Raw genomic sequence first — 12,458 nt, 5'->3', positions numbered from 1 at the left:
TCTCTTCCTGGATGTCCCAGCGATTTTTTAAACTTAATATGTCCAAGACAGAGCTGATATTCTACCCACCCTCCCACATCACCTCACTTCCCACTATTTCTTTATCAATTGATGGAATAACTATCTCATCTAGTCCCAAGGTGCGCTGTCTTGGAGTTATCCTGGACTCATCCCTCTCCTTCAAACCACATATCCAGAATCTTTCACAGACCTGTCGTTTCCATCTCAAAAATATTTCTAAAATCAGAGCCTATCTCACCCAGGATGCTACTAAAACACTCATACACTCACTGGTCATCTCCAGATTGGGCTACTGTAACCTCCTCCTATCTGGCCTCCCCAAATCCCATCTTTCTCCTCTCCAGCCTGTCCTTAATGCTGCTGCATGGCTTATCTTTCTCTCCAAACGCTGTACATCTGCCTCCATTGGCTCCCCTTCCCTTTTAGAACCCAATTTAAGGTTCTCACGCTCGCTCACAAAGCCCTCACCCAATCTTCTCCCATATACATCTCTGATCTCATCTCCCTTCATGCTCATCTCCGCTCTCTTAGTTCGACTAATGCACGCCACCTTTCATGCCAGCTGATTACTTCCTCCCACTCCCGCCTCCAAGATTTTTTCCGCACTGCTCCCCACCTCTGGAACTTTCTCCCACTCCCCATCAGACTCTCCACCTCTTTGCAATTCTTCAAACAGGCTCTCAAGACCCACTACTTCATCAAAGCCTTCCAACTATCATTCTAACTCCCTGCTACATGCTCCTTCCTCCCCAACTACCACATCTGTGTCAAACCAGTTTGTCTTCCCCCACCTTTTTAGAATGTAGGCTCTCACGAGCAGGGCCATCTACCCTCTTGTGCTTCTCCTTACTTTAGTGTAATTTACTTCTTACTCACCACTAGGGCACCTAACACTTGGTTGCTAATGCTCTGTTGCTTATCTGGGTGATATGGTCGCTAATGTAGCAATATATATTATCCATGTCCTGTATTGTATTGTTCTGTAAGTCGCTTGTCTACAACTTGTTTATGTACTTTGTAAGGCGCTGCGGAACACTTGTGGCGCCATATTAATAATAATAATATTACAGAGTGTTGGAAGGAAGTTATATTCTTTTTTTCATGTCTTCATTGACCTGATTTATTCTGGAAATTGGCACATTGGTAAACCATGTGTTGAAAGCTTTGTATAGTTTATTTGCTGTTGTCCTTTTGATGGATATTCACAGCATCACTAAACGGATGAAATGTGCATAGCTTTGTAAAGTTCATAGTATTGGGTTCTATTGGTATGTTGATTAAAATCCTCAAACAATTTATGAATTACACGGACCATCATTCTGTATTTGTGGATTACATCTAGCAGTATAGTGTATATTGTATCTACAAGTATGCTACTACACTCATAGCTTCAAGCCTGCTTCAGCACGGATCTTTATTGCGATCGCGGCTGCGTAATAGCACCCAGTTCTGCTGCAAAATATGCTAATGTTTGCAATCGCTCAGCCAGCATAGACGCCCACTACTGCTTTCTCACATCCGTAATACCTCGCAGTCCTGCATACACATCGGTAACATCGGACCCTCACGCACAACGGCAGCTCTGACCTGTCTCAGAAATTGCAAGTCTCGTCGCACGCAGTGAGTACTCAAGCTGCGTAGGCCGTCACTGTGGTTAATTTATGCACACCCATTCAACGCCGTTCAAACTGACAGATGCCTAAGTTGCTCCGACCACTCCCCCATCAACACCCCCAAATGCTGATGTCCCGTCACTCACTCTGCGATGACTTTCTGTGTGCATGCGTGATCATAGTGCGATGCTGTTGATGTGGTCTGCGGTACATGCGCAGTACGCATTATCGTCTGGTCTGCGTACGCATTTGCAATTGCGATCCATGCTGAATCAGGCCTTATGTTACTTCTCTTAAAAATGTAATAACATTTTTTGGATTTTACAATTCTCTTTATGCAGATGGTACACAAATCTGTCTACCCTCCCTGGAATTCAGCACTGTTTAGGCCCATGTTACTGAATGTCTTTCTGCCATTTCATCTTGGATAGACTTGCACCACCTCAAACTCAATCTTACAATAACGGAGTTCATAAAATTCCCACCAGTCAACAAACTGTCTACCAGATATCGCTATATATGTGGACAACACGACCATGAATCATACCCCTCAAGCTTGCTGCCTAGGTTTTACTCAGAACTGTATATTTTTTTTCCACATCTATTCTGTATCCATAGTCTGTTACATACTTCCAAAAAAACATTTTCAGCATGTGCACAGATCTCTCAAAATGCTACATAAACTTTAGCCAATGCAGGATATTATAAATGCGTGTATTATTGTGATACCTTCCTACTGGTTTTCCCCTAGGCATACTTTCACCCTACAATCTAATTTAAATGCTGCAGCTAGACTAATTGTCTTTACAAAACTTTCTGTTTTGGCAACTGCGCTCTGTTTTCTGTACTTTACTAAATTAAATCTAAAATACTTTGTGACCAGATGACCTTGCCTCATCAGGCGATCACTGATTATTTTTGATCCCCCTGGATCTTGGAATAACTGCCAGTAACCGCCTGTAACTGTCTCATCCCACTGCACAGTGGGTGTGTAACTTGCTAAAGGTGCACATCCACTAAACGATTTTAGCCCTGTCCAACCTCTAAACGATTTTCCCTTGAATTTTCCCTTGAAATTTGATCTTCCACTCTAAACGATGTGCAAACGATGTGCAAACGATGTGCAAACGATGTGCAAACGATGTGCAAACGATGTGCAAACGATGTGCAAACGATGTGCGGATAAACGATGTCGTTTCAAACTGTGATTGACAGCTCTCAGCTATAGTGGGCAGATATTTTAAAGGGGTAGGCGTGGCTATACTGAGGGAATAAATAGCTGGCAGCCATTTTACTCATTGCATTTATGCTCTGTGGCTAGTTTGGTTTGGTTTATACCTGCTGAACGCTGTTGCATTGCTCATTTGCTGTGGTTTGTTTTTGGCTTGTCTTTAAACAAACTGTACTTATTTCTCTTCCTCATGGATCCTTCTTATCGCTATCGTGTGATGACAGCATATGCTGGAGTCGTGCTTTTAGCTGATAGGGAGAGGTCTGAGAGACGGAGAAGGGTGCACTCATGCTGGACCAGGGAGTGGTTGCTGCAGAGGGATACTCTGTCGCACATGCCACTGCTGATGGGACTACGTGAGAACAACCCTGATGACTTCCGAAACTATCTGAGGATGGATGACGTCACCTTCCAGGAGTTATTGAGTTTGGTGACGCCCTATATCGAGAGGCAGGATACGAGGATGCGAAGGGCCATACCCCCTGAGGAGAGGCTGATCGCTACCCTGCGGTTCCTGGCGACTGGCAGATCCCTTGCTGACTTAAAGTTTGGCGCCCTCATCTCTGCGCAAACTTTAGGTCGCATCATTCCGGAAACCTGTCGAGCCATATTTATGGTTTTGAAGGCTGAGTATTTTAAGGTAATCACATTTTATACTGTTCATTTATTAAGTGATCCAGGAACCCATTACCCCCCTCTCCCTTCAGAAATGTGTATGTGCAGGACTCCTAGTATACACATGCAGGTCCCCGCAGTCTGCCCTAATCTCTCTCACATGTGCTGCCCCTCTACTATATGCTGCAGGACCCCAGTATTCCCCCCCCCAAATGTGTATGTGCAGGACTCCTAGTATACACTTGCAGGTCCCCGCAGTCTGCCCTAATCTGTCACACATCATGTGCTGCAGGACTCCACTATTCCCCCCCCTGAAATGTGTAAGTGCAGGACCCCACTATCCCCCCCCACCTGAGATGTGTATGTGCAGGATATATTTTATTTGCTAAAAAACACTTCACATACCCTATTTTAAAAATCTGTTTTAAATTGGAATATAATGGGGTTGATGTATGAAGCCCAAAACCAGTATCAGCGCATGTTATGTGCGCTGATACCGCTTCTCCCCGATGTATGATCGGGGGGTCTGGACGGTAATTGATAGGGGCGCTATGTGCCTCTGTCATTATTGGTGCTGCTATCTACAAGATAGCAGCGCCGAGCATAAGGGCCATACCGCATGACCATTCGTCTGGCTGTAGCTGGCGTTATGGTCAGCTACAGCCTGGCGCTAGCCTATGCCCACAACAGGGACAGCACTGTCCCTTCTGGGGCTGCTGCCGGCTCTAGGGCTGCACATGGGGATCTCGCGATACTGGCAAGAGCCGGCCTGGACAGACACAGTGCATCAGCACTAGGCTGATGCGCTCTGCTCTCCAGCGGTTAGTGCCGGAGGGGGGATTTAAGGCTCCCCCTTTCCGTCCCATGAGATGTTCTTACGTCTCATTGGTAGTGCTTCCTGCTTCGCCTCGGAAAAGAGGCGAAGCATGAAGCGGAAAAGGGCACGGTAAGTGCCGCTATCATACATCTACCCCAAAGTGTTTAAATCTCTTTTTGCATTTTTTAATTTTTTTTATTTATATTATTTTGTTTTAGTTTCCATCTACCGTGGAAGAATGGCAAACAATAGCTCAGCAATTTGAAGATAAGTGGAACTTTCCAAATTGTGGCGGGGCAATTGATGGGAAGCATGTGCGCATTGTCCCACCAGCTAATAGTGGCTCGCTCTACTACAATTATAAAGGTTATTTTAGCCTTGTGTTGATGGCCATTGTCAACGCCAACTACGAATTCATTTTTATAGATGTGGGTAAAAATGGCTGTGCATCAGATGGTGGATCATTTAAGGACACTGAATTTTACCATCGTATGATATCTGGAGCCCTCAATTTACCGCCTGTTTCACATTGCAAGCATCAATTGAACTTTGTGTTCGTAGCTGATGCGGCCTTTGCCTTAAAGGAGAATGTAATGAAACCCTATCCCCAAAGGGGTTTAACCAAAGAGCGGCGTATCTTTAATTATCGCCTTTCAAGGGCTAGGCGTACTGTGGAAAATTCGTTTGGCATCATGTGCAGCAGGTTTAGAATTTTCTATACACCTATTAATCTGGAAATTTCTAAAATTGAATGGGTAGTAATGGCGTGCTGTGCTCTACACAACTTGTTACGGCGTAAAGCTACATCGCAAACACACTTACCTACCTCTGTTTTGGAGCGGCCCGAACAAATGGTGAACAATGAACTCTTGCCATCAGTATCCCAATCCAGAGTCCCTCAGGTTGCGTCAGGGCGTGCAAAAGCAATAAGGGAGGAATACCTCCATTTCTTCAATGGTGTGGGTGCCGTGGAATGGCAAGATAATTACATATAATTGTTTATTTTACCCATACTTAATATTTGCAAAATGACAATAAAAGTTTTTTCAAACAGACTTTTTGGATACTTATTTGAATTAAATTTACTAAAATGTCATTAGATCATGTACCAAAATGTTCCTAATTTAAAGTTGCTTATGCTTTTAGATAAATTCATTTTTAATTATTGTGTTTTTTTTTTTAAATATTATAAAGTGTTTTTTTTTTAATAAGATTTTGTTTTGGTTTTACAACAACATCTGGATATAATATGGGTATAAAGCAATGATTAGGTGTGAAAATTGTGGCCTTGATTCATATACGGGCGCTCTGATAGAGCGCTCGATCAGAATCAGGTTTTTTTTTATTTTTTTTAATTAAGTGGCCTCCTGGCCCCTAGCATAGCTGTGGGTGACCACCCACAACTAATGCGAGCGGCCAGGATGATGGTCGCCATGGCGACCATCCCGCTTGCAATGAGACCTTTGTGGTAGGGTCTCGGCCATCGCAAGCCCCAGAGAACTTTCGGCATTAACAGAGCCGGAATTTCACAAGTGATGTCAGTGGGGCCGCCCCCAGACGGCAGGCGTTCCGGCAGGAAAGCTTCCGTTTGGGCTTCCACCCCCCCGGCCCGCCCGCCAAAGGGGGGCGTGCTGTCACTCAACATCGACAGCACGACCCCTTTGGTGTGAGACCCGGAGCGACGGATTGCCCGTCGCTAGCCGGGTCTGGCGCATTTGCGCACGATGGAGCCGGCTCCGTGGTGCGCATGCCCAGTGGTCAACCATCGACCCCGTTGCGAGCGTTCAGTGCTTGCGACCTTGTCAGAATCAGGCCCTGAATTCACAAATTATTCAGGGTTAGTATACATAGAATGAATGGTACACATATTCAATTCACACACATAGGTTAATGAAAATCACACTCACAACCAAACATTTATTCTACATGAATGTACCATCAATAAAGTAAACCACAAGACCAGAGTATTGAAGTTGACAATTTTTATAAGTATAAAAAAAAATAAAAAATGGACCGGATTCATTGAATATTACCAGGCCAATGAGTGCCTCCTCAGCAGGGACTACTCCAAACATGAGAAGCTTCAGGCACTGAAATAAGTGTAATATACAGTCGGGAGCTAAACAGTGATGTCAACATAAGCAGGGTGAAGAACAAGAAATAGGGTTCAAAAACAGTGTCCATGGGAGCACAAGAAGTATGCAGAAATCAAAACATTCGGAAAACAGGTGCAAATGTAGTACATTTGCCAAAGTTAAGGCACTATGTACATGCTCAAATTCAGCCTTGACAAAGAACCAAAGAAAAAGAAGTGTCACATTTTTGAATCACTTAAAAAAACCGAACATTAAAAAATATCTAATAATTAAAATAAATCTCATCATCGGCCTCCAGCGTGGCATGTGCACTCATCCATGATGAGCGCACTTCACTGCTGGATGTGGTGGGAATGGGAACTGGTGTCTGTGGGGCGCCCGACGCATGATAGGTGAGGGGATGTGACGGAGGAGGAATTGGCCTTAGTTGGGACGCGGGTCTATGAGGTGGGATAGGGAAATTGTCAGAAGACAATGGGGTGGGCTGCGCCATCATATATGACCCTATGTTACTATGCTCGTCCAAATTTCCATTGTGAGCTAGTAACAGAGCGTTATATAGAAGACGCTTGAAATGATGCAGCTGGTTATGAGCCATGCTGTCCATTTCGTTGCCGATGTGAGCTGCAAAAGTTTGATTTGGACCGGGGGGTGCATGTAATACCTCCTCCGCGTGACTCAAAAATCTGTCACTTCTTGACGAGCCAGAGGATGGAGTCCTGGAAGCCGTCCTCCGCTTCTTGGCGGGTGCTGCCACTGCCGGCCTCTCGATTCTAGACTCCATAACCTCTGTGGTCTCGCTGGTTGAAGGGACAGGATTCACATCCAGGACTTCCGCCTTTGGAAAAATGACAAACAAATAATAAAAGTATTTAGCTATTAACAAAATAAACATACATACAGTGCCTTACAAGTTGTTTTTTAATTAAAAAATCACAACATTTGGAGCATCACCATCCTGTCCATCCTAGCAAAAAATTATACACTATGGGCCTGAATCAGACCCGGACGCAAGTGGTGAGCGCTCGCAACGGGGTCGATGGTGGCCCAGAGCGCATGCGCACGACAGCCAGCTCCGTCGTGCGCATGCGCGAGACCCGGACAGCGACGGCCACTCAGTCGCTCCGGGTCTCTCAACAAAGGGGTCGTGCTATCGATGTTGAGTGACACCACGTCCCCTTTGGTGGGCGGGCCAAGGGGGTTACTGCCCAAACGGAGGCGTTCCCATGTGAACGCCTACCGTTTTGTGCCGCCCCACTGACATCACGAGTTATGTCAGTGGGAGAGATTTTGGCTCTGTTAGAGCCGAAATCTCTCTGGTGCTTGCGGCCAAGAGACCCTACCACAAGGGTCTCATCGCAAGCCCGATGGTCGCGATGGTCTTGACCATCGTGACCATCATCATGGCAGCTCGCTATAGTGGTCCTGATTCAGAGCTAGCAATCTGTCGCAGCAAGCGGCTCTGAATCATGGCCAATGTCCAATTAAAAAATACAATAGTTTAATGGCATACCTGGTCCTGCCCCTCCACATTCTCCACGAGGGTCTCTTCTTCCTCGGGAACCAGCGAAGACCGCGCCCGTGTCTTTGGCTCTTGGTCAAGGACGAATTTGAGCAAGTCATAGTACCATAATTTTGGCTTTACGACTTCATCTGCACCTGCTCCCGAATGTTTTGAATCTTCATACTTCTTGTGCTCCTTCAGGAACACTGTTCTCAACCCCTGGATCTTGTTCTTCACCCAGTCTATGCCAACATCGCTGTCGCACTCCCGACTGTATGCTAACAACTTCTTCAGTGCCTGAAGCTTGACGTCACGATTGGAGTAGTCCCGATCTGCGTGCTTCCAAAGGCACTCATTGGCCTGGTAGATCTCAATGAACCCGGTCACAAACGCTCTGGATTGAGTTCCAGTCATGTCTGCAAGTGAGAAAAAATAAATAAATAAAAAAAATGCATTATCCTATGCAGCCTCCCCAATATGCCCTTTATGCAGCCTCTCCCCTATGCCCTGTATGCAGCCTCTCCCCCCTATGCCCTTTATGCAGCCTCTCCCCCCTATGCCCTGTATGCAGCCTCTCCCCCTATGCCCTGTATGCAGCCTCTCCCCCTATGCCCTTTATGCAGCCTCTCCCCCCATGCCCTTTATGCAGCCTCCCCCTATGCCCTGTATGCAGCCTCTCCCCCCTATGCCCTGTATGCAGCCTCTCCCCCTATGCCCTTTATGCAGCACCCCTATGCCCTTTATGCAGCCTCTCCCCCTATGCCCTTTATGCAGCACCCAAATGCCCTTTATGCAGCCTCCCCCTATGCCCTTTATGCAGCACCCCCATGCCCTTTCTCCAGCACCCCCCCACAGTATGCCCTTTACACTGCACACCCCCAAGTACCTCTATGCAGCACCCTCCAAGTGCCACACCCCGTTTGTGTGCCCCCTCTTTTACCCCTTCCCAGTGCCAGTCCCCAGGGAGTGCTACATTGGTGGACAGTGGTGTACAAATAAATACTTACCGATCTTCTATTTGGGATCCGCGTGGTCCTCCAAATGCTGCCTCTTGTCAGACGCTCCGTCAGGGCAGAATAATAAACAAAATGGTGGTGTGGGAGTGTCAGGGAGTGGTTCATCGTTTGATCGTTCACCCTGAACGATGTGCAAACAATGTGCAAACGATTTACAAGCGATATAGAAGCGATCAAGTGAAATTGACCTGCATGTTCACTCGATGGAGGAGACGATCACACGACCAGCGGGAGCGCACATCGTGCATCGTGAGAAACTATTTCTGCACAATGTGTAAACGATTTGTAAACGATTGAACGATAACGATATCGTTATCGTTCAATCGCCTGCTAAAATCGTTTAGTGGATGCCCCCCATAAGAGATAATCGACTCCAAAGTGCTGGCACATCTGGGGGGATCGGGGAAGAGATGGTACTCTCCAAACCTTCCAGGATTCTGCTAGGTGACCTTGAAAACTCCTTTTCCCAAAATCCGAGCTCCATGGACAGCCAGGCAAGATCCCCAGGCAGAGAGGTCCTGGCTGCCGAGGGGAAGCTCTTTGGAGCTCCCAGAAAAAAAAATCAGCTGGCTGTGTTGGCCAGTTCTTTGCTCCTTCTCATGCCACTTCCAGGCATGTGGCTTCAGAGGAACACTCAGATTCCCTGGGTGGGGGACAGGAGAATCCAGAAGCCTGGGATTCCCGGAATTGAGTTGTACAACAAAAGACACATTCATAAAATAATAATATTATTATTATTATTATTATTATTATTATAATAATAATTATACACATTAATCACTCCCAAGCTCTCCACTGAAGAATGGCTCTGACCTCACCTTCAGTCATGGTGTCTCTCTCAGGCTCAGCCACTTTAATGGACGTGAATCAGTGGAAGAAAAGAGGAGCTCCCTCGCCCATCTCAGCCACTTCATGTTCAGTGTCTGCACTCTGCAGAACTTCTTTGTGCATGGTGTGGGCTTGAGTCTGGACTGACATGCGGCTACGTGGCTTATGATGTCACACTGGCGCATTGCTGTTATAAGTCATGGCTGGGCTGTGTCAGAGCCGCTGAAAGAGCTCAGTGCTGCCCGAGCCAGAAGAACAAGTTAGTGCTGTGAGTTTGTGACTTCAGTTAATTGCACACTGCAGTGGCGTATTAACTAATCGTGAAGTCTTGGGCTTTTGGAGGCTAAATCCTGGGATCCCGCAGATTGGGATCTTAAACCCTGGTGGACGAATGTCTCTCTAACTTGCCAAGGTTTAAAATAAAACTCAACACTAGCCTCTCCTTATCCAATCCAATGTGGTCTCCAGCCAATCCATATTAAATACTGTGGGCCGTATTCAAAAAGCCGTGATAAGTCAATTTCTGCTGAAAAGTATCGCGAGTGATGTTATTTCGCCATGCAATAAGTTTCCTCCATATTCAATTCCAAAGACTTTTTGCCGGTGCGGAAACTCATTGCAATGGGACCTTCGAAAAAGATTCGCCTATGAATAGGTGTCGAAAAAAAATGCAGAATTGGGGTTTTGGGGTGCAAAGCTGCTGGAACCCCCCTGCTCCCTTGGGACAGTCCCCCAAAGGTAAACTGCGTCAAAGTTTAAAAAGTCTTCCCCAAAAAAGTACTTTTGTTTTGGGGGCGAAACAGTCCAAAAGTTGGGGGACAAAACTTAAAAACTACCGAAATAGACTCCACGGGGGTCCCCAAGTATACCCCAGGTGTTTTTAAATTTGCAGGCGCTTGCGGCAGGTGGAGTTTTTTTTGAAAGTACACTCTAGCAACTTCAAAATATGCTAGCACCAATTTTCAGGTACACCAAATTTGCTGGGGCTACTTACTTTCTGCAAAGAAAACCTGCTAAATGCTATTCTTTACCACTTCTGCAAAGACGCTAATTAGCAGCTGTTGAGATCATTTAAGTACCCCAAATACTATTAGCAGACCTATTTCGGGGGATCTATGGTGATCCCCAATGTCAGTGCATCTTTTGGGGGGTGTTGGGCTGATCAGGACTTTTCGCATGTTAATGTCGCTGGCTCCGATTTTTCTCTGATTTCTAATTGAATACGGCGAAAAGCGAGCACGCACGCTATGCTTTTTTGCATTGAAAACAGGTGAAGTAGTCAAAGTCCAGCATGCAAGAAGTACAGTACATTTTGCCGGGAATTGACTATTCCCATGTATGTGAAACAACTTTCCTTTTAAAAGTTGGTGTGGCAGTGCTAATCCAGGTTTGGAGCAAGGACTGGCTGGTGAATTTTAGCCTGGGGGGCAAGCACACAGCACCAGCCCATGAGTAGTGACTCAACCTTCCCCCTCTCTCTACCCTAACTCTAACCCTACTTCCCCAGTACTTAAACCTAACATGCCCCCTAGTGTCTAAACCTAACCTCCCCCTCCCTAAACGGTGGGCACGTGCCATGGTGCCCCCCTAGAGGTGGACCCTAGGCTCCGAAAATCCCATAATCCATTCTGGATGCGGGAGGGAGAGGGGTATGTGGTTTTGGGGCGGGCCTAGGGATGCAACTCTGAGTCGGAACATCCAGGAGGGGAGGCTGAGCCGCGGTTCTCCTTTCCACCTTTCCAGTCCTCCCCCTCGGTGATGAGGTTACAGCCACTTATACCGGCCCGCCATGTGAATGCAGCGTACGGCTGCAGTCAGCTGGCGGCCTCCCAGTGCTTAAATTGTGCCGGCCCGGGGGGCAGATGGCACCCAGCCCCCCGGCCCAGTCTGCCCCTGGTTTGGAGCACATCTTTGGAGTACATCAAAAGTGGGCAGCCTCAGAGGTAGTTTAATAAATCGGCACTGCTAGAAATTGTCTGTTAGAAAAAAAAATAACCTTTGTGAAATAGGTTGAGAAACATCTCCTGATAATGAGCCAAAGAGTGTTACGTGAAAATTATTCAGAGCCTTAACCAGCAGCTCACAGTAGAGTGTTGGGAAGGACTGATGTATAGTAACCTTCACACATTTCCCCTTGAATAGCAAGGTTTCTTCAGAAGGCAGTGATAAACATCTACTAATAACCTCATCTACCAGTGTTTCAATTTATATGGCTGTTAGCAAGTTAAATCACTAACCAATAAATAAAAAAAACACAAATTTTTCATCCGCTTCTAAATATAAAATGTACAAATAACCTATTAAGAAACTTATTAAAGACTGCTGAGGAGACTTGAATGCAGATATTAAGAATAAACACTGAAATAATAATTATATCTAAAGGAATAACTCATTGATCTTAAAAAATAAAATAAATAAATAAAAAAATTGGCAAAAAAAATCTACAATAATCGTGTGTTCTATAAATGTTAATATACAAATGGAAAATAGTGAATAAAATATATATATTAAAATTTATATAAAACTCAAATATAAAATTATATAAAGTCAAACACACATCACTTTACTGCATTGTCGATTCCAGACTCTCTTCCCATGTGACACAGAGGACATAGATATACCCCAGTCTACCCCACACCCTCCTTTTTCTGTGCCCCACTGTCGGCACTGCCAGACACAGGAAAAGGGTTCACATATGTCACAGACAACCTGCATTA

The 12,458-nt window shown here is 45.7% G+C and overlaps 2 protein-coding genes across 2 annotated transcripts in view; one reads left to right on the top strand and one right to left on the bottom strand.

Annotated features, from left to right (window-relative positions):
• GRAMD4 (GRAM domain containing 4) overlaps positions 1-12,458 on the top strand; it is a 174,601-nt gene that overhangs the window by 77,311 nt on the left and 84,832 nt on the right. The gene's annotated exons all lie outside the window — the stretch shown is intronic.
• Positions 5,524-9,741, bottom strand: LOC148515239 (uncharacterized). The gene is made up of 4 exons (XM_088480246.1): positions 9,732-9,741; positions 7,907-8,313; positions 7,058-7,231; positions 5,524-5,535 (listed from the first exon to the last, which is right to left on the bottom strand). Exons 1-4 carry the CDS (start codon positions 9,739-9,741, stop codon positions 5,524-5,526), a joined length of 603 nt encoding a protein of 200 aa, XP_088336372.1.

This window comes from Taudactylus pleione, unplaced genomic scaffold (assembly GCF_031769625.1).
Source record: "Taudactylus pleione unplaced genomic scaffold, aTauple2 ptg000251l, whole genome shotgun sequence".
NCBI classification, from domain to species: domain Eukaryota; kingdom Metazoa; phylum Chordata; class Amphibia; order Anura; family Myobatrachidae; genus Taudactylus; species Taudactylus pleione.
This window is presented reverse-complemented; position numbering and strand designations above follow the sequence as displayed.